General features: G+C 41.5%; 1 protein-coding gene across 1 annotated transcript in view; it reads right to left on the minus strand.

Moving 5' to 3' along the window:
- thsd7ab (thrombospondin, type I, domain containing 7Ab) overlaps positions 1–26158 on the minus strand; it is a 123184-nt gene that overhangs the window by 19486 nt on the left and 77540 nt on the right. Inside the window, exons 15-26 of the mRNA XM_087778966.1 lie at positions 22802–22980; positions 21211–21216; positions 20991–21124; positions 20146–20299; positions 18125–18266; positions 12556–12671; positions 12380–12497; positions 10999–11144; positions 10752–10926; positions 3570–3743; positions 1607–1702; positions 430–512 (exon numbers count right to left, since the gene is read on the minus strand). Of these exons, the coding sequence (XP_087635092.1) occupies positions 430–512; positions 1607–1702; positions 3570–3743; positions 10752–10926; positions 10999–11144; positions 12380–12497; positions 12556–12671; positions 18125–18266; positions 20146–20299; positions 20991–21124; positions 21211–21216; positions 22802–22980 (1523 nt within the window). The remainder of the gene's footprint in view (positions 1–429; positions 513–1606; positions 1703–3569; positions 3744–10751; positions 10927–10998; positions 11145–12379; positions 12498–12555; positions 12672–18124; positions 18267–20145; positions 20300–20990; positions 21125–21210; positions 21217–22801; positions 22981–26158) is intronic.

Consider the following 26158-nt stretch of genomic DNA (forward strand, 5'->3'; position numbering starts at 1 on the left):
AAAGCTACCGACGAACACTCTTGACCTAAGACTGGGGCAATGGCCCATCTATCAACAGGACAATGACCCAAAAAACACAACCAATCTATCTAAGAAGTGGTTTCAAAACAATTTGAGTGTTGTTCTTTAGTGGCCCAGACAGAGCCCAGAACTGAATCCAACTGAAAATCTCTGAAGAGATCTGAAAACAGCTTTCAATAAAAGGGCTGTGGAAACCTTTGTAATGGGATTTTTCGTTTTTTTATTTTGAATAAATTTGCAACAATTAAAAAAAAAAAAAAAAATTCAATTTGTTATTATGGGGTGTTGTGTGTAGACTTTGGAGTTGGTGTGTTGCTGTCAGAGGGTAAGCTAAACTACTGGACTATAAGAAGTTTTAGGTAGAGTGTCTGTAAATACCTGTCCGGGCTGTGAGGTCGGACGTCTCACCTCGTCGCAGAAGGACTTTGGAATGAGGCAGGGGGGGTCACAGGAGCTGTTGTCCACCGAGGGGTTGAGGGGGGGGCATCCTCCTGCAGGCCACGACAACACAACTGTGAACTCAGTGTTTTCCTCAGAAATCTTTGACACTATTTAGTCGTCAGTCAACAGAAGCTTACATGACATATTGTTATACTTTTTATAACGACTTTTTTGATCATTCATTGGTTTGGGTGGTTTTTATGCAAATAAACACAATATTTGGTGAATTTTAAATTATGTTTTTTGGGCGTGGTTTTGTTTGATGTCAACAGCTGAAGTTGCCAGCGCCATTTTATTGACTGAAATAGTAACTATATGTGTAAATACAGTATAAATAAGTGTTCATGTGAGTTATTTTTCACTTTGTATGAGTTGAGGATGATGAAACCAAGTGTAATTATGATCGAAGGGAATTGCATCTGAACTGTTATAACCACTGTATGAGGATCTTGACAAGAATGAGCATTAAGCACACACTCAGGAGGTTAAAATCCGTTTTCTAAATGTGTAATATGAAGAATTAAAAACAAATCAAGATAAATAATTCAGAGTTAATTAGCATACAGATGTGTTCCATTGCGTCATTAGCAAATAAAGAATCGGAAACATCTAGACATGTATAGTAGATGAACTGAGTACGGTGAACAGAGAAGGTTTTACTGGTATAAGGGTATATTAAGGTGGAGAGTATAGCGGAGGTTCATAACAGATTTTCCGCATCGACAACAACAACAACAACAACAACGTGAAACAGCTGATGAGATTTGAAGCTTATGAAAGAGACAATGAAGTCCTACGCTTGCTTCTTCGACTTCTAATATCGTAAGGTTTTCCAGCGCTGACATGAATTGCATCACATCCCTTGAAACAAGAGGAATTCAACACCTTCATGTGTCATAAATCTCTAAACTATTTTCTCCAGAATAACATTTGAAACTACCCATACTGATGGAGCATCTTGGACAGGATGACTTCCGAATTTGTAACATGTGAGTGAGTCAGGAAAGTTGGGTTTTCACATTAGTTGCACTTTAGGGTCAGACATGATCAAACAGAAGTTTTGACACATATTTATTTTTAACAAATAACTTGGGAAAGAGTTTACAGCTATAAAGTTGTAGACAATAGGGAAAAGTTTCCTCACCAGTGACGTTGAGTCCATCGGAGCGCTGGCACCAGAACGTCGGGCGCGTGTTGTTGACTTTCCTGCTCATCCATTTGTAGTCGTAGCACTCGCCGCCTGGCAGCAGAAGCACAACAACCATAGTCGCTCAATAGTCCCATTAATCATGCGGCTGACAGTTTAATAAAGCAGCTCCATAACGGCGCTGTCACATGTGATCACATCACAGGAGGTCCATTTAAGAGCTTTTGCTAAATGACTTTCTATCAATGCTATTATGACTTCATCCATATCTCCGTCAGCACTACAATTAGCTTGTTTCCCAGCAGCTGCGTTTGGCCAGCGCCAGCGGTCCGGTCGCGGGGTCAAACTAGAGTTTTAACCTTCAAGAACGAGAAGTTGGGTCTCTGAGTCGTGCCTTCACGGCATCATCCGTCTGAGCGACGCACTCGTCTGTCACTGATTCTCATCAGCAGCTTCATCTTCTTCACATTTGTCATCCAAACAGACGGAAGTTCAACTCCAGACACATTTGTCAGAGTTGCCTCTCGTGTGGGAATTTTAAACTTTACTAAAGCTAAATGTCAACAACAATTTTTTTTTATATTACATTACTGATGATTTAAATAAGTGTGTCTGAATCATTGGAAAGAAGGAGCAAAAACTGGTAACGAGACACAACTCTACATGTTGTAGGAGCTAACAGCTAACTGCTACAAAAAAAATCAACAAAAGAAAAAACTTTAGCGCCATTTTTTAACAAATCTAATCTAGCAAGAGACACTAAACTTCTGTGTCTTTTAAAGTATGAAACAGACAAACCTGTCTCACCAAAAGGGCCAGAAAAGTTGACAAAACATGTGAACATGTAAGCAACCCATCGTAAAATAATTTGGCGCTACTGAGCCAGTCCAGGATACTTAAAGGGCAACTGATGTGTTGATTCAAGTGTGTTTTAAATAGATGTTGGTCCTCTATTGTATCATCAGTGTGTGTCTGTTTGTACAAAACTCTCTTTTCATTGAAATATTTACATTAGAAAATGATCTTAAGCCCCGCCCACTGAAAACACCTTTTGAGCTGAAATCTTGTTTACCATAACCACACCCACTCTGCTGTGATTGATCAGGCATCAAGGTGCGTCACCATGCGTCATCAATCCCGGAAGTTTTCACCTCCAAGGAACTTTTTGTATAAACAAAGCATGGCAGGATTAAAGCTGGGTGGAGGAGGAGTGACGCCCATTATTACTAATGTGATTGTGGTTTAAATGATGCTAGTTTCACTAAATAATATCTTAACACATAAATAGCACGTTTTTGTCTTTTCAACACACTCGAGCAACCATGGGTTTGTGTTTGTTCAGAAAACTGGAGTTTTTAGTTTGTTCTTAATTTAGTAATCAAATTGACAAATATGATTTGTTTTTAAGTGTGTTGTGTCATCCGGGAACACATTGTGACTCCGCCCTCTGCTGACCCCTGGTGGTCTTCATCGAGAGCTTCAAACAGAATTCCCTCTGCTGGCGGACTGAACTTCACTGAGACAGGAAAAAAACAAAGGATGTTTTGATTCCCTAAAATGTGCATCTGGGACACAGCTTTCATTTGTTTTTTTTCTCTCTCTCCACATCAAACCGTCGACTCCCCCACCGCCTCTTCCCCGACACCGCCTCTCGTCTCCCTGCTGGCCCGGCCACTCGCCCCCTCCCCTCTGGTGCTGAGAGATGCTGCGAAAGCAGGTCAGCCCGAGTGGGGTGTGGACGGGGGGAGGGTCTGTGTACAGTAGCCAGATGTTTCTGGTCACATGACTGACAATTATGTTCTTATTTGAATATTAGGGGAATACATCAACATTTCTTCACAATTATAGCTCAATAGATTCCAGTGATACAACAACAGACAGTTTTCACTTTTTAATAATGACACGGAATTACCCTCAAAACAGTGGTAGTAGTAAATCTATAGAGGCATGTAGGACTCACCACTGCAGGGTTGAGACTCCCAGGCCTGATCCGGACAAAGCTGCAGGTTCTCCGGCTCCTGGGCCAGTACTGCCCGTGATCGGACCTGGACAGAGCCAAAGTCCACCCAAGCACCTTTGACACAGATGCTGATGCAGGAGCTCCAGTCCGACCACTCCATGAGGTAGCAATCTCCTGTGGGGAGAGGAAGTCACATCAAGTCACTGGGAGTTCATCAACAATGTACTTCCTCTTTGTGTTACACAAGTATGTATGTTCAAGACATGTACAATCATCAATGTGTCCTCAGTAGTACTGGCTTATTAGCCAACCTTATAATATATACCTAACATGTAGCTATGGCACTCATTAGTAAAAGTGACCTTTACTACTGGAGGTACACTTGATCGTAAAAGAGGTTCTTGTGTCAGCACTAGAGATACTTGTCATACTACTGGTGGTACTTGCATTGGTAATAGAGGTACTAGTGAGAGTGCTGGTGGTTCTTGTGTTATTGATAGAGGTACTTGTGTTAGTAATACAGGTACTGCTGATAGTACAAGAGGTACACGTGTTAGCACTAGAGGCACTCATGATAGTGCTTGTGGTTCTTGTGTTAGTACTAGGGGTACTCAGGATAGTGGTTGTGGTACTTTTGATAGTGCTAGTGGTACTGTCGTTAGCACTTGAGGTACTAAGGGTAGTGCTGGTGGTTCTTGTGTTAATAATAGAGGTTTTAGTGATAGTGCTGGTGGTACTTGTGTTAGTAATAGTACCTCTTGTATACGTGTGAGTACTAAAGGTACTTGTGATACTATTAGAGGTACTAGTGATATTGCTGGGGGTTCTTCTGTTAGTAATATAAGTACTCGTCATAGTGCTCGTGGTACTCGTGTAAGTAGTAGAGGTACTTGTGATAGTGCTGATGGTAGCGCTCTATAAATATAAATTACTTACTTACTAACTTGTGATAGTAATAGGGGTACTTGGTAATAGTACTTGTTTTAGCACTAGAGGTATTCTTGAGTAGTGGTGGTACTTTTGTCAGTAATAGGAGTATTCATGTTAGAACAAGAGGCACTCGTGTGAGTACTAAAGGCACTTGTGTATATAGTACTGGTGCTGGTGGTACTTGTGTTAGTAATCCCTCTCCCAGTGTTTCCTTTACTGTATGAAAAAGGTCCGACTGGCTCTTCGGTTGCTAAAGGCTGTCGGACCCCTGTACCCCTGTGCTAGTTCTAAAGGCCGTCGTGATGGTACAAGCAGCACTTCCGATCGTGGTAGTACTGGTTTGTGTGGCTGTAGTAGTGTAAAGTGTGTACAAAAATAGTTGTCGGCTGCCGAGCTCTGCTCCACGGCTCCTCCCTGCTGCTTCCTCCCCCTCACACGTCAGACTGTTGTTTGATGCTCCAGCAGTGGCACAAGCTGAACTGACGTGTTATCTGGGCCAACACTCCTCACTGTTCCCCTTCTGAGGAACCATCCTCACTTAATTTTGCACTTAAGCCGAGAAAGCAGCAAAGAGCAGCAGAAATATTGGAGCCGCTATGGGGGGGAAGAGAGCTCCGAGGGGGCGAGTCATGATTCCCTCCACGGGGACTCCTGCGTCTGAAGCTCAGACACACGACGGCTCTTATCAGAAGAATCACAGTTTGAGTGTGTCTTGATTGAAGCGAGGGCTCCGGCACAAAGACTATTGTAGACGCAGCCGATGGTCGCAGCTGTCGCAGCTTCTCGTTCGCTCGCCCGACACTACAAAGACGCTTTAGAGCGCAGATGACAAGCCTCCATCATGAAAGCTGACAACAAGTCAGACTTTGAAGTCGTGATCACGCCAGCGAGGGCTTCAATTTTCCCCTCCATCAGTGTGACACTGACGCTTTTGTTCTCCAGACCCGCCACCGGCCGGACGGACATCAGAAGCCTCTCATCTGGACCGGTCACAATGTTTACCATCAGCACTTCTCACTCGGGATCTTAGCTCCACCCACATAATGATGATCTGCTGCTGATTGACTTCATTATAATGAAGATCGGCTCCTCGAAGTCTAAGGCCACAGTGCTCACCTTTATGGCTTGTGGAAGGAAACCAGAGTTTCAAGAACAATCCCAACCAGTTATTGGTGAAATAAGAGAGACTTGCTTTACCTTGTTAAACATCATGCCAGACTCAGATCAATGAAACCATCATCTTGAATGAAATGACGATAAACTACCTTCTAGGTGACCTGGTGTGCTGTGTTGGAATCAAAGTATTTATTCAGAAAGATTAAATAAACTCTAGATACATAAACGTTAGAACATGTTTTTACAATTGTATTACAAATATTTTTACATGTTAAATGTCTTATTTTATCTTGTTTGAATATCTTGTTTCCATAACATGTTTCTTCTACTTCTACCTCAGGAGTACACGTCATGTGTACCGGAGTGTCGGAGCTTCTATAGTTCATCATCTTTACGACACCTCATTATGTCAAAAACATCCTGTTTCCCTCTATTGCATAAAAGCCTTCGATTAAGGTACCTTTGATCGTACAAGAGGTACTCGTGTTAGACTAGATTTACTTGTAATAGTACTGGTGTTAGTTGTGCTAGTACTAGAGGTACTCTTGATAGTACAAGAGGTTATCGTGCTAACACTTGAGGTACTTGTGATAGTACTTGTTGTATTTGTATTGGTAATAAAGGTACATTTTGTTAGCACTAGTGGTACTCATGCTAGTACTGGTGGTACTTGTGTTAGTGCTAGAGGTACTCTTGATTTTATTTAAATGTTTAATAGCGTTTTTCCAATAATGCTTGAAAAACGAGCAAACCTCTCCTTCATTTTACCTTTTATTGAACCAAAACTGTTACTGTAAGACGTAACTTTGCTGATATAATAACAATATTAGTTCTTCAGAACTCTGACTCCTCGCTCCTTCCTCCCTCACCTGTCTCAGTCTTAAAGGAACAGTATCAATGAAAAACAATGAGCGTTACAGTTTTCAAATTTGTGCAGACCTAAAAAAACCCCCTTTATCTGGTATCATTTTTTTCAGCCAACATAGAACATTTTTTATATTTTTCAGAAAATCATTCAGTTACAAACATGTACGTTATTATACATGCGGTTAAGTTTGATATCTAATCATTTTGTTATGAATTTCCTTTTATTTTGTATCATGCATTGTTGAAATGATGGTAATAATAATAAAATAATAATGATGATGATTATGATGATACAATTATTATTTATATACATTTATATATAAAATAATATATTTTCAGAGTCACATAGTGCTTTACATAAGAAAGGGAAAAAACAACCATGACTCAGTTAAAGATAGTTCACACATTATTTAAATTTCACATATTTTCCACTCACACTCATGTCGACTAAGGGTTTGGATTATATTTTATATTTAATCAGAGACAATAATGTTTGTTCATTTTAATGTAGCGACTTGAGCTCAGTTGTTTTCGTCTTCATCGTCGTCCTGTAACGTCCCTTTTGTGTAAACCTTGACATAAGAGATTTAGGCTGACGGTCTGGTATCATCCACTCATAACAAGCCTGAAATATAGACTTCTTTATTATTTTTATGATCAATTCTTCTCATGTCGAGGCTTCAATACAAGAGGGACGTTACAAATGAGCACCAAAGAGGTATTTGGATGTGTCGTTTTTGAAGAAGATGAAGACGAAGACAACTGAGCTCCAGTCACTACATTAAAATGAACATAGATTTTTGTCCATAACTCTAAAAAAAAGAACAATCACTCTGAAAATAATCCCATGAGACATGTGAGTAGAAAATCAGTTTAGTTTGAATTTTGAGTGAACAATCATGTTTTATCTATAGTTTATTTATATATAGCATAAAGGCAAACAGAGAAGGTGATCATTATTTATTTGTAAAGTCAAAGGGGTTTTGTGGCTTCCAGGGTTTACTTTCATGTAGGAAACGGGTCCAAATAGCTCTTTGAGTTGTTAAGGTTGCCGACTGATCTAGAGGTACTCGCATTAGTCCTGGTGGTACTTGTGTTAGTAATAGAGGTAAGTTATTTACTTACTCGTGATAGTGCTGGTGGTACTTGTGCTAGCAATAGAGGTACCCTTGATAGTACAAGAGGTACGTATGGTAGGTATGTTAGCACTAGAGGTAGTTTGTCATCGTAGTGGTAGTACTTGTGTTAATAACAGAAGTACTCATGTTAGCACTACAGGTAACCGTGATAGTACTGGTGGTACTTGTGTTAGTATTGGAGGTACTCAGGAGGACGCATCATGTGTACCTGACTGTCAGGAGCTTCATCTTCAATTCACCTCAGTAAGTCTCAACATCCTGTTTCACTCTATTGCACAAGAGCCTTCATCTTTGATTGGCAGCTCTTCACGAGGCTCACAGCGCCACACGACCTTCTCCTCCACGTGAAGGTCACCAGGAGGAGCGGGCTCAGGCGAGAGCCGAACACATTATCATCCTTTCATGAGCTCTAATGTGACTTCTGTCTGTTGCCCACACACAGACGGCTGTCATTTCATCAGACGTTGTTGCACAAAATCCCGTCTTCGCCGCATCACTCCGAGTTCAAGTCGAGGTTCCTCGCCGTATGTCATCCTCTCTCTGGCACTTGCTGTCACTCCCGGCAGACTTATCGCCGATTAAAGCAGAACAATGCCAAAAAAAGTGGATTGAAAAGGCGTCGTCGTGCAGGAATATCATCTCAGGAAGCATTATTCTCAAAAACACGACTGCTGGGAACTTGTGAAGGTCTTCAGAGGAGTGGAACATCAATTCCTGCCTGACTGAGCCCAGACTCGCCTGCGTCTTAAATCAAGATCCGCCACAAATGAACCTTTAATTTACTCCAGCTGATCACTCAGTCCACGAACCTGCTGGTCAGGCTTGGTAAACCTGCTGCGGCGTCCTTTCAATGACAAGAAGAGTATCTCACAGATGATGGAGATGTGCCAGGACAGATCGCAACATTCAAGAAGAAAGTTCTCTCCGGGTGCTGATGTCTCTGTCCACTTCTTACGTAACTTCTTGAACTGGCATATCTCGTTGAGATCACATGACCAACAACACATACTTCAGTCTACTATCTACGCTTTTGTTCCACACCTGCCTGTGCTACGTAAACACAACATCAAAACACAAGCGTGTGTTTGGTGCGGGAGGCTGCAGAGCTCATGACTTCATTCATTCTTTAGTTTACGGCACGTGAAGAAATGTTGACTCTGACGGTGCCTTTGAAAAAGAACTGGTGACGTGTCGATGTAGCATCTGAGCCGAATGAGGTGCAGACCACCGTCCTTGTAGTGCCTCCACGCCACTTAATGAAACGTCCAAATCCTTCCCTGCCCGCTGATCGTTCGCCTTTGAATCAAGGGCGTTCGCTCATTTAGCTCTAGCTCACGCACGTGTTTTTGGGTTATTACATTAATGTCTTCGATGGGACTCGCACAAGGTGAACGATAAAGAGAATGTTGTGGAACCGAGAAAGAGACTTACACACCCACGTGAGTCTGAAGACATCCATGGGTGTCATGTAAATCTCTCGTCACTGAAGAAAAACTTCTTCTCCTGAGCTCGTTCAGCTACAAAAAAAACAACATTACCTGACTGGATCATGCAACAGTAAAACTCGTAAAAATTCTTTGGAGGTTATTAAGCAATTTCACAAACACCACAAGTTTCTTCTGCTGCTGTCAGGCTTTGTCTACTTTTATTTTCAGACGAGAAAAACAACTTCTGACACACTGTTCTCTTTTTGTTCATCACTGCCACTGACTTGTTTTTTGCTTCATCATGAATTATTGTTGTTATTTGTCTTCTTTTTCTATTGTTACCAGCTCGTTTGCACCCGGCAAAGATCTGTTACTGTTGTTTTTACTTTTGGTGACCAATTTGTTTTTGTTGAAAACTAACATTTTTGCGATGGGCAAATTTACATGGTGGTTCTGGTCTCTTTTAAAATCTCTTTTTTGTTTTTGTGTGTTCTTTATTTACACAACAGATTTCCCTGCATCAGAATATTCTTTTTAACATCTTTCACTGCTCGCAACAATCTGTTGGTGTCACAAGTGAAGTTTGTAAAGTTCGCTGGCAGCAGCCTTTAAGTCTTGCTTTGGTTGAAACATAAATAAATTCATAGGACGATCACAGTGGCTACTCTGGCATGAGGAAATTGACCGACCCTGAATTGTCCAAGGCCTACGGGGACTGAGGATGGATGGAAGGGCGATGTTGCTCACAGCGAGGAAGACGGAAGAACGTGTGCGAGGGACTGAGGAAACACATCAGCCAGAGTGCAGGAATGATGAGAAGTGGAGTCAAACGAGAGAGCGAAGCGCCGTCCACGTTTATAGTGATTTATATGAATCACTCTCCTGGCAGAAGAGAGCAGAGCGCCGACTGCTGCCGGCACTCAAACGCTCCTCCATCGCGGAATTGAACATGAAACAGTTCAGTTACTCTGTGAAAATTCCCCTTCAGGTGGAGCGCGGATTGAAAATATGTTATGAGGAGAAGCAAAGAAGCAGAGAGTGAGCTATCACAGGTGGTGGTTTGTGCTGAATCAGCGTCATCCAGGAGCGTCAGTCTGGAACGACGAGGTAGACTTTAATCTTTGTGCGGAGAAATGAATGTTAGCTCGACTGCTGAGATGTTTTTTTCACATCTGGAGTGTCGACCTTTCACACATTTGCCATCAGAAGTGCAATTGAGGAAGTGGTAGAGCAACATCTGCTGCTGCGTATAGAACGGTTAAACCTGGTCAACAATCTGAGCGACTTCTGCCTGTTCTTACTGAGCGAGGATTCACTCTGTAGATTAACACTCAACTAGACATATCTAAAGGTTTCCAAACATTTTTTGCTTTTTCATTGGCACAAGAAACGTCTGAAATAATTGTTGGAAAATAATTTTACAGAAAAACTAAAAGTCTGGCGGACTATGCTGCATTCAAGGACATCTCACAAATAGGGAACAATGTGTCCACATGCTTCATAGACTTGTCATAAAATAGGCAATTGCTAATGCACTTATATAAGCAACATTTTTTGGCCATTTCTAACAATCTATCGGATACTTCTCAAGCATTCCTTGCTCTTATAACTTCCTCCTCCAGAAGGCTTCTGTGATTCAGGGACTTAATTGTGTAATTAAGGCTCAACATGTCAGGATAGATGGACGTTACTCTCTGAGTTACCTGGACAGGGAAGAATGCAGACTTCTTTCAGAGTGATGTTCTTGTCTCCGTCAACGGCCAACTCCAGGCCGCTGCAGCGCTCGTCGTCCACCAGGCCGCCGCCCACGTCGCTGGACTCGTCCGACACAAAGCAAGAGAGGTTCCGGAAGCGCATGCCGTGTCCACACACGACGCTCTGGGAAGGACCACCACAACACAGGGTCACTTTTTGACTGAGCAGGAGAAGGTGAAGAAGTTGTGGATTCACCTCCACGCGACACTCTGACCAGTCGCTGTACTGCCAGCGGTAGCACGGCTGGACGGGACATGGCTTCCACTGCTCGGTCTGTACCGGGCAGGGCCGCCCATCGCCTTGAGGAGCCTGGACCACTGAGCGCTGGCGCCACATCTTCCCTATGAGGACGAGAGAAGAAGATAAATTCAGGTGGGGGTTCAGGGGTTACCTCTAGGTGTCCCGACACACTCCCCGGTACCAGTCCCCGGTACCAGTCCCTGGTACCAGTGTCCCGACATAATCCTAGATAGATTAAAAGACCAAATGGACTTTGATTCTACACATCAATCAAATGTTGCTGGAACCATGCCGGGAAGGTCTCATTGGGCCAACAAGACCATCTCAAACACAGATGTAGGGGTCCCCAACCGACATTAAGATACAAAAATACTGGCATGACCTGCAAAAACTATAATTATCTAAATGAAGAAAACATGTCTGGATCAGCAAGAGCTCTGGACTGGTTACAACAAGATGTGTGCTACTGATAATGTTATTTATGTGTGTGTCTTGTAGCTTGTAGAGACTTGGTGCCAATGTGTGCTATCTCAGGGTCAAGGTGACCCAATGGCCTGAAAACAAATGTGTTTGTGGTATCCCTTGTGTTGTCTCTGGGTCAAAGGTGAACGACCTCCACCACTGCATATGTATTTATGGAAGCCAGGGAGGTCTGTGATAACACAAGGGTTGAGAATTATTTACATGGAATGAGAACTCTGGAACTGAAGTTTTTTTTTCTGAAAAGAGTTTTGTTTAGTTAAATGCAAATAAACACCTTTCACACAGTAATAATCATTAACACGGTCCCGGACCGGCGGTTGGGGACCTCTGGGTTAATGTACAAATTTAGTTTAATTTGCTACACGAGTCTATATACTCTGATGGGCAACATTTACTTTGAAGCTGAGGGACATGCCTGGAGTGCAGGGTACACACGGTGAACCGTTTCCATGTTGCTCCACTCTCTAACCCGCCCACTCTTCGGAGCATGTTGCCAGATTCTTTCGGCTCAACCGACTCACGGACCCTGCAGTCCGACACACGGGCCTCCCACACACGCTCACATCCCATTCCAGCGCATCACATGACGCCCCCTGCTGCTGCTCTTCTGCTTCCTCAGACTTTCATCTTGTGCTCTAGCCGCTTCCTCACACAGAACCGAGTCGCTGTGGGACCAAATCAATGTGTCAACCAGCAGAACATCACTGGCAAGTCATTTATTGAGAAGAAAATCTCTCCTCTTCTCAGAGCTTCTAAGTGGGAGCAGGAAGAGCAACAGGGTAGGTGGGATGTGTTGAACAGCTCGGATTGTCGAAAACCGTTCTGAAAATACTTCTCTGGGGGGGCGTCTCACCTTCAAGTCCACAAGTCTGTGAACAATCGGACCAGGAAGACCACTCCGACAGCTGACAGTTGACCGGACACTCGACCACACAGGAGATGTTCATCAGCCACTTCCTCTCCAGGTCGAGCTGCAGGAGAGACCGTTTAAGTTCCACAAGAAAGACCAGAGTAGGAGACACGTCTCACCTCCTCGCAGAACTTGATGTCCACTGACTTCCCATCGCTGCGAACGCAGTCCAGCATCCGGGTCTTGATCCCGCCGCCACACACGGCGTTGGGACTGAGCTGACAGGTGCTCCAGTCTGAGGAGAGACAGAGGAGCTCATTGATCCACGTGAGGAACACATTTGTAGATTTGATGACACACCCCGAAATAAAAGCACACTCATCAAAAGTGGAAAATGGAAGTTCTTCGTCAGCCGATATATCTTTGTATGTGTTTGGGGGGCAAACGTGTCTCGCATTCAAATGCAGCATCTTCCTGATGACTCTGCGGAATTTTCTTGCCTTTAACTTTCCATGCGCCGCTCCGGCTGGAGCTCATTACCTCCGGAGCTCCGCACGACAACTTTTGGGATTCACTGGGTTGTGGTAAAGTGGCGTGTGTGTGTTTGTGTGTGTGGCGTTAAATAGCTTCCGGCGGCCGCGCTTCACTGTCGATAGCAGATGATTACTTTGTCAGCAGAGAGGTCACTTAAGGTTTAGAGCGGCTCACTTAAATCCAATAAATCTGGCTGCGTTCAGGGTCCTTTCATATCAGCCCAGAAGAATAGCTGCAGCTCCGACGCTGCATCATCTCCAGTTTTTGTGTCTTTTTGCAAAGTGTGTCTTTGGGTGTTGTGTTACTGACGATGTGACACAGCTTCTTTAAATGGATTATTTCACATTATAAAGGTCTTCCAGAATTGTTGACACGACAAATTATTTTTTTACTAATTCAATGCGCAATCCTTCACAAATTGTTTCGGGTTGCCGTATCTCTGATGGTCACCAACAGGCGGGTCTATCTGTCATTACAGCACCACTCGCCTAACGCCGTCGCTCGGGATTCTTTACTTTTGAGCCAAACTTAAATCTGGAGAGTTCTCGCTAAACTCTACGGTATATTCCCCAAACACCATTTAACAGGAGGAAATAAAAGCTCCGCTTTCAAATTAAGAGCATTGAATCAGTTGCATCTTCCTTGTAATCCTTTACCATCATAATCATACTCAATAGGCTTTGGAACAATCTTCCTCTCTCTTTGCGCTTGATGGATCTACTGACTCCTTTAAGAAACATCTTAAGACGTTTATATTTGTTCAGGCTTTTTCTTGATTTTCTGGAACTCCTGTTGTGTTATCAGTTTTATCTTGATCTTTAAAGTATATACTTTATTGAATATTGTTTTGATTGTTTAAGCACTTTGTGACCCTGGTCTGGAAAAGCGCTATATAAATAAAAATTACTTACTTACTTACTTACTTACTATACTGTTTGAATCCACGTTTGCTAAATCCTTTTAAAATTATTTATTAGTTCATTCATCCTTTTCTATATCCATTGATTGTTTAAAACAAATTTGGATTTTCAGCCAATTGAAAGGTCTCAGATAATTAAATATATGAGGGGTGAAATAGATATGGAATAACAAATTGAATGAGCTTCTCTTTTGGGTTTGTAAATCGGACACTAAAGAGTCAGTGCCTCACCTACCATGAACCTCACCACACGTCACTTTCTGTTTTTTTGCAAACTTATTTTGCTGTAATTTCATTATTATTCACGATAGAAGTCAATGTGATGGTGGTAGAAACATATAGCCACGCCCCTTTTTCTTTGAGAAAGGAGAGGTCAACCGAAAAATGATATTCACAAAAATTCAACATTACATTTATCTAGATAAAAGCCATGCAAGCTTTATCAAAGCCATAAAAGCCAATCAATAAAGTTAAAGTTGGTTGGAAAAAAAATATATTCACCTGCACTTTTACTTTACAGGTACAAAGCAAAACGAAGGAGAAACTTTTAGGGAAATCAATTGTACACGTTTAAGGGTCACATATGCTAATTTAGGTTGTGAAGGTGGGTCTGTTCTGATGCTGATGTTAAGGTCAGCAGCACTGAAGCTCTTGAATTCACACCACTGACCAGATAAAGACTAAAATACTGAAGCCCGAAGACGGTCCAATACAATACAGTATTTTCTATTTCATTAGCTGGAATGTCTGACTGTCAATAAGAAAAGTTAGAGACATCATCACAGGAAAAGTTTCACTAACAAATAAAGCTCAAGAATAATGAGTTTTTAGAGATTTATACTGAAGCAATTTGGGCATCATTATTGTCTGGGACTACTTTTTCTCCTGGAAGATTCTTTGAATGTTGTCAAAAATTTAATTGAAGTCTATATGGTTGATGTAAACCTCACAAATATTTATGAATGATTATTAATCTTACGAATACTCAAAGTTCATGTTAAAACTTTGTTCGCATCTTATCATAAAGTCAGGTCTTTCTTTCCAGCCGATGAGTTTGGACGTACAAAACAAACGTCTCTCCTGACCTGGTTTCCACTTGCTACTCTTCAGTTGAATTCTTTCAAACTGCTTGTGAGGCCTTGTTTGAAATCCTTCCCAAGAATCCACATACATTCAGGAAAAAGTTTGTATTTTATCGGGAAGTGTGTTGAAAACCGTATTATTTTAAAAGGGGAGCCGTCAGAAGCGTCCCGTCCTGCGACAAAGGCAGGCGTGTTTTTTTAGCTACAGCGGCTCGATTAGCGACCGGAGGAGCTTTGTGACTCTCCAGGGACTGAACCGGAGAGATTGTGACAAGAAAGAGTGACTGTAGGAGAGGAGCAGAATGAGATAACAACCAGAGTGAGGATGAAGGAAGGTGCAGCCTGGATAGTAAAAAAAAAATAGAGCGCTTTATGCAATAATAATCTGCTGCTACATTATGTACGTGTTGGTATCCGGGGGATTAGACGTCTCTCTCTGCAACAACACACTGGGAGAGAAAGAGGACGGCGGTGAGAGGATGTGGGACGGTAGCATTGAAGGCATCACAACAAATCCAAATGAAATTTCACAACAGTTCTTTCTCTGTCTGAGATAAGCAGCACAGGAAATGGGAAAAGCGTGTCCTCTTTCTGATCCGGAGGTGCGATACGAGGAAGATTAGAACCAGAAGCTCTGAGCGACCTGAGAGGTTTGAGGAAATCAACAACTATAGAAGTAGTCCGGGTCAAGAGCAAGAGTGATGCGTCACTTTTATCTCCTGTTAGAAATATGTTTGACTATGACTCCCAATGTGACACAGTAGAACCGTCGCTCTAGCGTAGGGTCAGTGTGTGGTTCACTCTTTTGACTGATGACTCTAGTAGTTTCAGATGAAACACTGAAAAAGGTTCACTTGAAGTAACACTATGAAGTGTTGTTATTGACTATAGTTAAGAAATTGAAATATCTTGGTGAGGAAATGTTCCCATTTATTTCTTTAATTCTTAAACAAAAATCCAATCTAATTATGATAAAATGGGGTCGATCTGAAACGTCTGTCAGGCTCCCAAACTCTAGGCACGTATATATTTAATAGAAATGGACCTGCTTCCTCAAATAAATGGCCAAAAAGAAAAATTAAACAAACGTCATAAGTAGATTTAGTTGAAAATAAAATAGACCACGCCCTAAAACGAATAACAGCAGCGGGAGAATTCACAAGGAGGTCTTGCATTACCAGTTTAAAACACAATTGTGGGGAACCTTGCATACCCTCATAGATTGCAGGATTCAGAATATTTGAAATGTTTCTATAAATACAGATAAAGATATTCTCAACCTGCCACACAGCACTAACATTTACACTTAAATACATTCAAAAAATTACATTAAAATCCCTCACCAATATTCAACAATCTCTTACTTTTTTCTGGCAACAAACAATTCTTATCTGGTCTTAGTCGAAAGTCCAAAGGAGTATGTGTGCTTAAGAATGTGTTTGATAGAAAAGTTTACTTTCTTTTCTTGATTTATTTATTTATTTTTAGTGTCTCCCGGCGCATCCATTACATAAATGAATAACTCCATCAGACCTTAGCAGAGAAGTTGTAGTAAACCTTTTCTTCTGACCCTTGACCTGGTCTATAAATATATCAGCAGGGAGATTTGCTGGACTAGTGTGTGGAAGAATATACACACCTAGAATCAACTAATCCACTATGAATGTGTCCATAGAATGCATCTTACACCCAGAAAAGCCATAAGACTAGCCATGAAAGTTACTGGGAAAACGTTGCCCACTAAACACGACCAGAACTTATTTTCATATGTACTGGGAATTCCCTGAGGTTGCTGAAATCTGGAATCAAGTCTTTGCCTTCACTAGCAATGTGACTTGTGGAAACAACTCCAGCATCGGCTAATATATTAATAATTGACGACTCAGATTCGAAAATGTACTGGTCTTACTGCAGCGGAGAAAATGTTGGCTCTAAAATGGAAGCACACTCGAATGATGAAACAACACACATATACTCTGCTTGAATTTACAGATGGAAACATCTGTTGCTGAAATTCATGGAGCCATAAAAACTATTAAAGTCAGGCTTTAATAGACTAAATTTATCACAAACTCAAGGAGAAGCTGCAAAATACTGTTGTGTAATTTGTATTCTGTTATGTTTAAAAAATAAAAGAAATAAAGACTTTAATATGATGGGAACATTTTAAATAAATACAAGGGTCTATTCTTAAATAAGATTTAGTATTACTTTGATTGTATCTTATTTAGAGATTCTGAAATAAAGATCAACAACATTGCATATTATATTTTACCAATTTAAATTGAAAAGCAAAAAATAAATGGAAAATAAGAATATTAAACCAATACCAATAACAAATAGGAAAAATTGATTTAACAAATTATACAAGTTGAACTAGTTGTGAAATTGTTATATAGGCATCAAAAACATTTCTAAATGGTCAGTTTTATACTTTTATTTTGACCTGATGCAATAACTCGACTACGATGGAAAGAACCCTGCTGGGAAAGACTGAAATACAGCATGAGGAAATATGCTTTTACATAAAGACGGAATACACGTATTTCATTAATGATATACACATTTATGTGTGTATTTATTTCCCAATAGCCAAAAAATATATATTATTTTACCTAATAGTGGGACACCTGGGATGCTTGTATATGTCACGAGCAAATGTAGGAGTTTAGAAATCACTATGAGCTAAAACAAGTGGAGCAAATAGACCACTTGGTGAACAAGTTTCAGGTATTTACCCTTTCTGAAATAGGAAATACACGTATTTTGATATTGATACACATTTAGGCGTGTATTTATTTCACAATAGCCATAGATGTAAGTCCCCTTTTCGATGGTCTCTAATCTAGTCAAATAACCTTTGACTGTAACTGAGATAAGAGAACATCGAATCCAGGATTATCATCATTGCTACACATACATCAAGAGCCATTACAATTCAATCTGTCAGAATAGAAGTGCATTATAGGTCTTAACATAATGCAACTTCATGTATGTTAAAACATGTGACTCTCGCTTTACTCCTGATCGCTAGAATGTACATTATTAATGGATTACATGAAATATCCTCTTGTAATCTGGATTTAAAATGAATGACATTCCTCATGTTATGTGATGCACACAATCTGTAACCTATGACCTTGTGGTTGTTGTAGGGTTGTAGGTGAGGCTAAGATAATCCTAGCTTCACTTTACCGACCGAAGACATGTTACCTGTGATGTTGTAGAAGTAGTTGTAGCAGTTCAGGTTGATGCGGCAGGGCTCCTTGTCGCTCAGGTCCGGACAGACCTTCCCCATGGTGGGCGAGCGCAGGGTGTACGCGGTCCGTGCTCGACTGGTTCCACTGGCGCAAGGCTGGAGCAAGAAACAAATATAAACTAGTGACATTAGGTGCTGTTGATTCATTTAACTGTCCTGATGTAAAACTCTTGAGGCCACATTAAATGACTGGGCTGGCCTTGAGTTTGACGTGCGGTCTGGCGGAGGGATGTCACGGAGACGTGAAAAGATGATGGGTTTAAGGTGGAAACGAACGTGTAGAGTTGAGTGTGAGGCTGCAGCACGGCAGCAGATCCACATATCAGTGTGTGAACGCGTCTGCTCCCCGATTCTCTTCCGGCTTACTGGAACATTTGCGACGTGCAGACATTCTTAGAAACAATCCGAGTCTTCCGGGGGATAATCTACGATCGCGCTGGTCTCCGCAGATGACAGAACACCAGCGACAGAAGAGGCTGGAGGCTCGTCATGGTCTGCAGCTCAATGTTCCTGCAGAGCTGTGATTGACGCGCTGGCGAGGAGCGGCAGTTAACGTGTCTCTGTGGCGTCGGCGCCTGAACACAGTGTTCCCGGTGTGCAGGGGGGCGAGCGTCAAGGTGAGCCTCGCTGCAGCAATGTAATCAGAGCTTCTTCATTAGCATGTTAATCATGTTTTTTCGTGGAGACAGAAAAGTTTCGTGTCACACAGAAGATCGTCGTAGAGTTGCTGCAGTTCGACACCACTTTGTCGATCAGGTTTTTAAGCTTTGATTTAGTCTTCAAATGTATTTAAAGCACCACGGCCACATAAAAAGTCCTAATTTGTAAAGTTTGTGATGTGGTCGAATGCATTTCCTGGGGTACATGATGGTCTTCAACTTGTGTTCATCTAGCAAATTATGTATGGAAATATATTAGTGACATCAGAATATAGAAGGTTGAATTTAACATTTTAAATGGTAACTCATTCTTTTTTTTTTATTGAAATTCAGTTCATTTTAAGCATGGCATTGGAATTAAATTCAATCATTTCTATATTGAAAGGTTTAATCTGTTTTAATAAATAACTGATTGACTTAAATTATTGGTACATTCAAACACTTTTTAGTTCTAATTTCAATGTTTTAGTTATTATAATGTAATCTTTTATTTTGCATTCTTTTAAATTAAATACTGTGTAGTGGCACTATTATACCTACACTTATTAGTATATTTAAAAGGCTAATTTTTTTTTTTTATATTGACTTTAGAAAAAAATTTTTTTTTATTGAAATAAGTGTGTGTTAAAATAACTGCATAATATTAATCATTTTGCACCCCCATACGTGAGAAGATGAAGAAAATGTATGGATGAAAATATTATTTTTTTCAAATTTGATTTGATTTGAAGATGAACTTCATCTTGACCCAGGGACAACACAAGGGATACCACAAACACATTTGTTTGCTGCCTTCGGGTCGACTTGACCCTGAGATAGCACAAAGGTAAAACAAACAAACAAAAACTTTAAATAAACAAGATAGTGGATTAAATTCTTCAGTGAAAACAAATGCAACCTTTCAATATAAAAGTTTGAAATGTTAATCAAAAATCAACCATTTAATATTCTGATATACTTCTATATTGATGTGATTTTACTTTCAGATAAACTAGTGCCACAACGACATGAGCTACACGGTGACTTCATGTTGTCACTTTTATTACTCTGGTTCTTCCAGAGATAACAATGTGCTAAAACCATTAGATAGTGACTATATTTGTGGTCGTCTGGCATCGGCTGCTACTGTCTGGATGCACATTTATGGACTTGTCATGTGACTGTAAATCTAGTTTAATACAGGTGACGCGAAGCTTCATCAATCTCTCCTCCTGGAAATCACTCGTTGATGGTGATTCACGTGATGCACTCCTGCTCCGACGTTAAACTCCTGAATGTAAACAGACTTCAAGACTGCTGCTGACTTGACGACTCACCACGCTGCAGCGGCTCCAGGGCCCCCAGTCGTTGAGGACGCAGTCTTCAGGGCAGGGCAGCTGACTCTCCCGGGCTCCCAGGGGCATCTCCTCCGGGTCGCACAGGTAGTCCTCCACGGCCTCGGACGGGCCGTCGATGGTGTTGAGCATGCACCTGAGGGAGCCACAAGAAGGGATCACTAAAGAATCACCTGGTCATAATGTTTTGGCTAATTTAAATAAAATGATCAGAAGGAGGAGTCGTCTGATCGCTGCACGGCTTTCCAGCGGCTCTTTAACTGATATCGCCGAATCATCGCGACGTTGACATGAGGGTTAGCATCTGAGTTTACAGTCGGACGGGTTTAATTTCTCGCGAGCGCAGTTTTGTGTTGGCGAGCCGAGAACAAATCCGACAAGTTGGCAGACGTCGACTGTCGGCTCAGTCGTGTTGGACGAGGACGGAGCGCGATGTCAAGACTTTTTCTAAGAACTCAGATTTGAGAGGTTGAAATGTTTTGACAGCAGAAGTTTGGTGTTGCAACATTTAAAATGTGTTTTTTCGTCCAAAAACAGACGGTGATGATGCACGAGCGAGAACTTCAAGGCTTTGAAATCTTTGAGAAGTCATTAGTGTGTGTCATCCTGGACAACAAACAAATGTATTATTCATTATTTTTCTGCAACAATTGTAATTTGTTTTGTGAAAGAAAAAGTTGTAACTTGTTTTTTTCTTCTGTAGTTTATTGTCTCTTTTTTTACAATTGTAATGGAACTCACTATTGTTGCAATCTTTTTTTGTTATTATTATTTTTGTACTGGAAAAGAAAACTAATCCAAAATCCAGATCCTCCAGGAGTCCTCACCGCACTTTCCGGGTCTGGACTCCTTCTCCACAGTTCTCCTTCAGGTCCACGTTGCTGACCTTCCACACGCTCCAGGGTTCGGCCACCCACACATACTGGTTACAGTCGCTCTGGCACGGGACCACCTCGTACACCTGCAGAGACCATCACTGTTTAACGCACGATCTTCCTGACGGAGCAGCAGTGATGAGGGTTCAACAGCAGAGTCATGTGATCTCACCTGAGCCTGCAGCGGTGAGTCACGGCCGGCAGCAGGAAGATCAGAGGAGACGAGAGTTAGTGAGCAGCTTAACACTGGAACATTTGATTGATGCTGCTTGACATACTGCACACACGCGTGTACACACACATATACACACACACACTCACACACGCGTGTACACACACAAACTCACACACGCATGTGCACACACACACATATACACACATAGAAACTAAAGGACACAAATACATATACATACAGCACACTTGTGCAAACACATATAATACACACTCAGGCAAACACACATATTCATAGACCCAACACAGAAACTCACAGGAACTCAAACATACAATCACAGATACAAACACACTCATAAGCACCCACGAACACTGACACACACAGATACTCACACATAGACTCTCACACACTCAGAGAGACACTCGCACACACATTCTCACACACGCATTCTCTCTCGCACACACACACGCAACCAACAACATATACTCAAAAAACAAGAACTCACATGGACATTTACGCACATAGATGAAGAGACGCACAGACACACACATACACTCTCTCACACTCACACTGTCACACACACACTCTCTCTCACACAGACACTCAGACTTTCTCACGCACACACACACACTCTCTCACACTCACAAAGACACTCACACACACACACACACACACACACACACACACACACACACACACACACACACACACACACACACACACACACACACACACACACACACTCTCTCTCACACAGACACTCAGACACACACTCTCTCACACTCACAAAGACAAACACACAAACACACACACACACTCTCTCTCACACAGACACTCAGACACACACATACTCTCACACACACACACTCTCTCACACTCACAAAGACACACACACACACACACCCTCTCACACAGACACACACGCACACTCTCTCACACTCACAAAGACACACACACACACACACCCTCTCACACAGACACACACACACACTCTCTCACACTCACAAAGACACGCACACACCCTCCCCTCACACAGACACACACACACTCTCTCTCACACAGACACACACACACACTCTCTCACACTCACAAAGACACGCACACAGACACACACACACTCTCTCTCACACAGACACACACACACACACACACACACACACCCTCCCCTCACACAGACACACACACACTCTCTCTCACACAGACACACACACACACACACACACACACACACACACACACACTCACACACACACACACACACACACACACACACACACACACACACACACACACACACACACACACACACACACACACACACACAGACACACACACACACACACAGACACCCTCCCCTCACACAGACACACACACACTCTCTCTCACACAGACACACACACACACTCTGCTCACTCAGCATTTGAATTCTATGCGCCCAGAGAAGCCTTTAATTAGCTAAACTTGAACCAGGAAGACCTGAACAGCTCAGCAGGGGCGTTTAAACACTTTCACTTACTGCACCTACTTCCTGCTCTCAGTTACGCCTGCATAACGGGAGCACACCAGAGTGGCTTCTGTGTGGACATCCCACCTGGTTGATGTGGTCCAGTTTGGGGCAGGGCCGGCCTCCGTTGTAGGGCTTCTCTCTCAGCCACTTGGAGCGAACTTTGACCCCACTGCCGCAGGACTTGCTGCAGCGAGACCAGTTGGACCATTCACTGAGTTTGCAGTCCGAGGGACACGGGATGATGCAGGCCTCCTCGATGTAACCTGCAAGAACAGATCCATGAGTCGTAACTCATGAACGACTGGAGGTTGTTGGACTCATAGTTTGATATAGTTCAATGACTCTTCATGAGTCGTGACTAAGGTCAGCATTAAGGAAGTTAATCACTTGCTGAATCACTAACAGTGCTTAGAATGAGTCTCACAGTGCGAGTATTCCATTCACTTTATTATCTATTCTAACATTATGTAAGTAAGAAAGTAGGTATTTTTATTTGTAAAGCACCTTTTCCCAGGCCAGGGTCACAAAGCGCTTAAACAATCAAAAGAATACACAGTTAAAATACATGCTTTATCAGGCCAAGATGACAAGAAAGTTAAAAAAAAAGCCTGAACAAATAAAAACGTCTTAAGATGTTTCTTAAAGGAGTCAGTAGATCCATCAAGTGCAAAGAGAGAGGAAGATCGTTCCAAAGCTTAGGAGCAACAGTCTGGAAGGATTTCTCTCCTCTGGTCCGAAAGCATGTTCAGGAACCATAAGTAAGTAATATTTATTTATATAGCGCTTTTCCAGACCAGCGCTTAAACAATCAAAACAATACTCAAAAAAGGATATACTTTAAAGATCAAGATAATACTGAGAACAACACAGGAGTTCCAGAAAATCAAGGAAAAGCCTGAACAAATAAAAACATCTTAAGATGTTTCTTAAAGGAGTCAGTAGATCCATCAAGTGCAAAGAGAGAGGAAGATCGTTCCAAAGCTTAGGAGCAACAGCCTGAAAAGATTTCTCTCCTCTGGTCCTGAGCCGTGTGCGAGGAACCATCAGTAGATTCTGATCCACAGACCTCAGAGCCCGAGCTGGGGTGTAAGTCTGGATCAGATTAGTGATGTAAGGAGGAGCCTGACCATAAATAGCTCTGAAAGTAAGAAGCAGAATTTAAAAATGTATCCGGAAAGAACTGGCAGCAAATGCAGAGTTTTAAGGATCGGTGAAATGTGAGTTCTTCTACTAGAGCAGATCAGATTTTTTTCAAATTTTTGTATTCACTGCAGTCGAGACAGCTCCTTCTTGTTTAGTCACGAAAATAAACTGTTACAATAGTCTAAACGGGAAGACACAAATGCATGGATTATAATCTATAAAACATGTTTTGTTGTGTTGTGTTAACATCAACAGTCAGTTTCAACATTTTATTATTTACAGCAGTGACGTGCAGTCGGGAGATTATGATAAAAAGGATAAAGGAAATGAAATAAATATAAATAATTTACACTGCTCTTTGTTAAAGATGCAGTATCATTACACACATTTCTGACATTTTATTAACTAAAATTGGAATATCTAGCATAAAATACAGGCAGAAACCTCCAGGTGAGGCACGGATCACTTGTGACTGCCAGATCCAATACAAACTGAGTGAACATTGTCTTGGTGTTCTTGACATGTTTGACAGTTCAAATGAATCACACCAGGATCCATGTATTATTCTTAGATCTGCAGAAAAAAAGCTTTTAAAAAAACTACTTCAACATGAAATATTTGTAGATGGGAAGAGTACTGAGTTCTGATTCATTCTAGGAGCCGCACCCGCTGAGGTTTGATTGAAGACCACGGGGGTCTTATCCAGCCGGGGCCAATGCGAGTGAGAGGCACAAGGATTGTCATCGAGGTTAGCGGAGACGTTTGTGGAGAGAATGAAACTCCTGCAGTTGATATTGGATGAAACACTTATTCGCAGCCGCGCCCAAGGTGACGTTCAAGGCGGATGTGAGGATGAGAGAAGGACAGGTGAAGGATCGTGCTGCTCGGCCATGACTTTGACTGACATAGAAGAGTGTATTTATGGGAATATGGACTTTGCTGCATCATTTACAACTAGCCTCCTGCTGCTCTCAGTATATATATATATTGTATAATGAAACTTTTCAATTCTTGAAGTTGAAGTCTTCCTCTCTAAGATGCAGTAAAATCTTTATCATGGCCATGTTCTGGACTTATTACTTTATAAAGTTCTCCCCCATCTGAAATCTCAGCGAAAGAGAGGTTACAAGAGTGGAGCCTATTGGAGACTCGGGGGATTGATGACGCGTGGTGAGGAACCTCAATGTTTGACCAATCACAGCATAGTGGGTTAACAAAATGTAATCTCCAGAAAAACGTGTTTTCAGTGGGCGGGGCTTAAGATCCTTTTCTAATGTAGATATTTGAATAAAAAGAGAGTTTTATACAAACAGACTGATGAGTACAATAGAAGTCCAAGTCCATTTAAGAGACACATTAGTTTCACTTTAACAACAACATTTATTGCTAGCTCATGTGTGACATTGAGAACAATGCCCCATTTTTCCCTGATGCTCTAAATATTATTTTATTTTTATAAAGTTTATGCTTAGTGGTGTTGATGGATCGTTTTGTAATGTGTGTAAAAAATGGCAGTTGATTCTAATGTTGATTGAAATTGTTCCCTGATGAACATGAACTGGCAACATCTGAACACTCTAGATAAAAATGTAGCTTTACTGAAGTGTTTTTTCTTTCATTTTTTTAATGCATTGATTGCGCGTGGGAAGCGAGACTCGACGGCAGCACATTCCAGCTCTTACTTTGGGATATTTTTCTGTTGGATTATTAAACTTGAATGTTGATCACTATTTTATTTCAGACATTCATTCATTTGGACACAAAGACATAAGAACTTTAAGGTGGATCGTCTTTTTTTTCCCTCATAGATCTTCTGTTGAATTATTCTTCATTTCTTTCAGTTAACTGAATACCGGACGATGATGGTGTTACTTTAACAACCTTTTAATTAACCTTTTTCTGTCGGGTGACTTCTGTTGTATCAGCGAGCCTGCACTGGAGCCCCGCCCCTTGAAAAAGGGTTTGCGCACTCATGACTCACACAGAGAATGGATGAGGCCATTAGTTACAAGTCTCTTCTAAGGGCTTCACATGTTAATAATCATGTGTGCCTTAGCAACTAGCTTAGTGCAGAGTAGTGAAAAACAACTCCAGTATTAACATGTAATTTATGTTGTGGTCTCTTGGAAAAGGAAGAGTGGTTGCTCTGCTGTTACCTCATAAATGAACTGGTTTCTTTATATGATTGTGGATTAGGATTGTGTTGGTAGATTACAGGATTACACTAATGCATTGGCATAGAGCTCTTATTTATTATAAACATGTATCTGAATTTCTTTTTCTCGATATAGCCTTATA

Source organism: Callionymus lyra, chromosome 17 (assembly GCF_982586985.1).
Source record: "Callionymus lyra chromosome 17, fCalLyr1.hap1.1, whole genome shotgun sequence".
Taxonomy (NCBI): domain Eukaryota; kingdom Metazoa; phylum Chordata; class Actinopteri; order Syngnathiformes; family Callionymidae; genus Callionymus; species Callionymus lyra.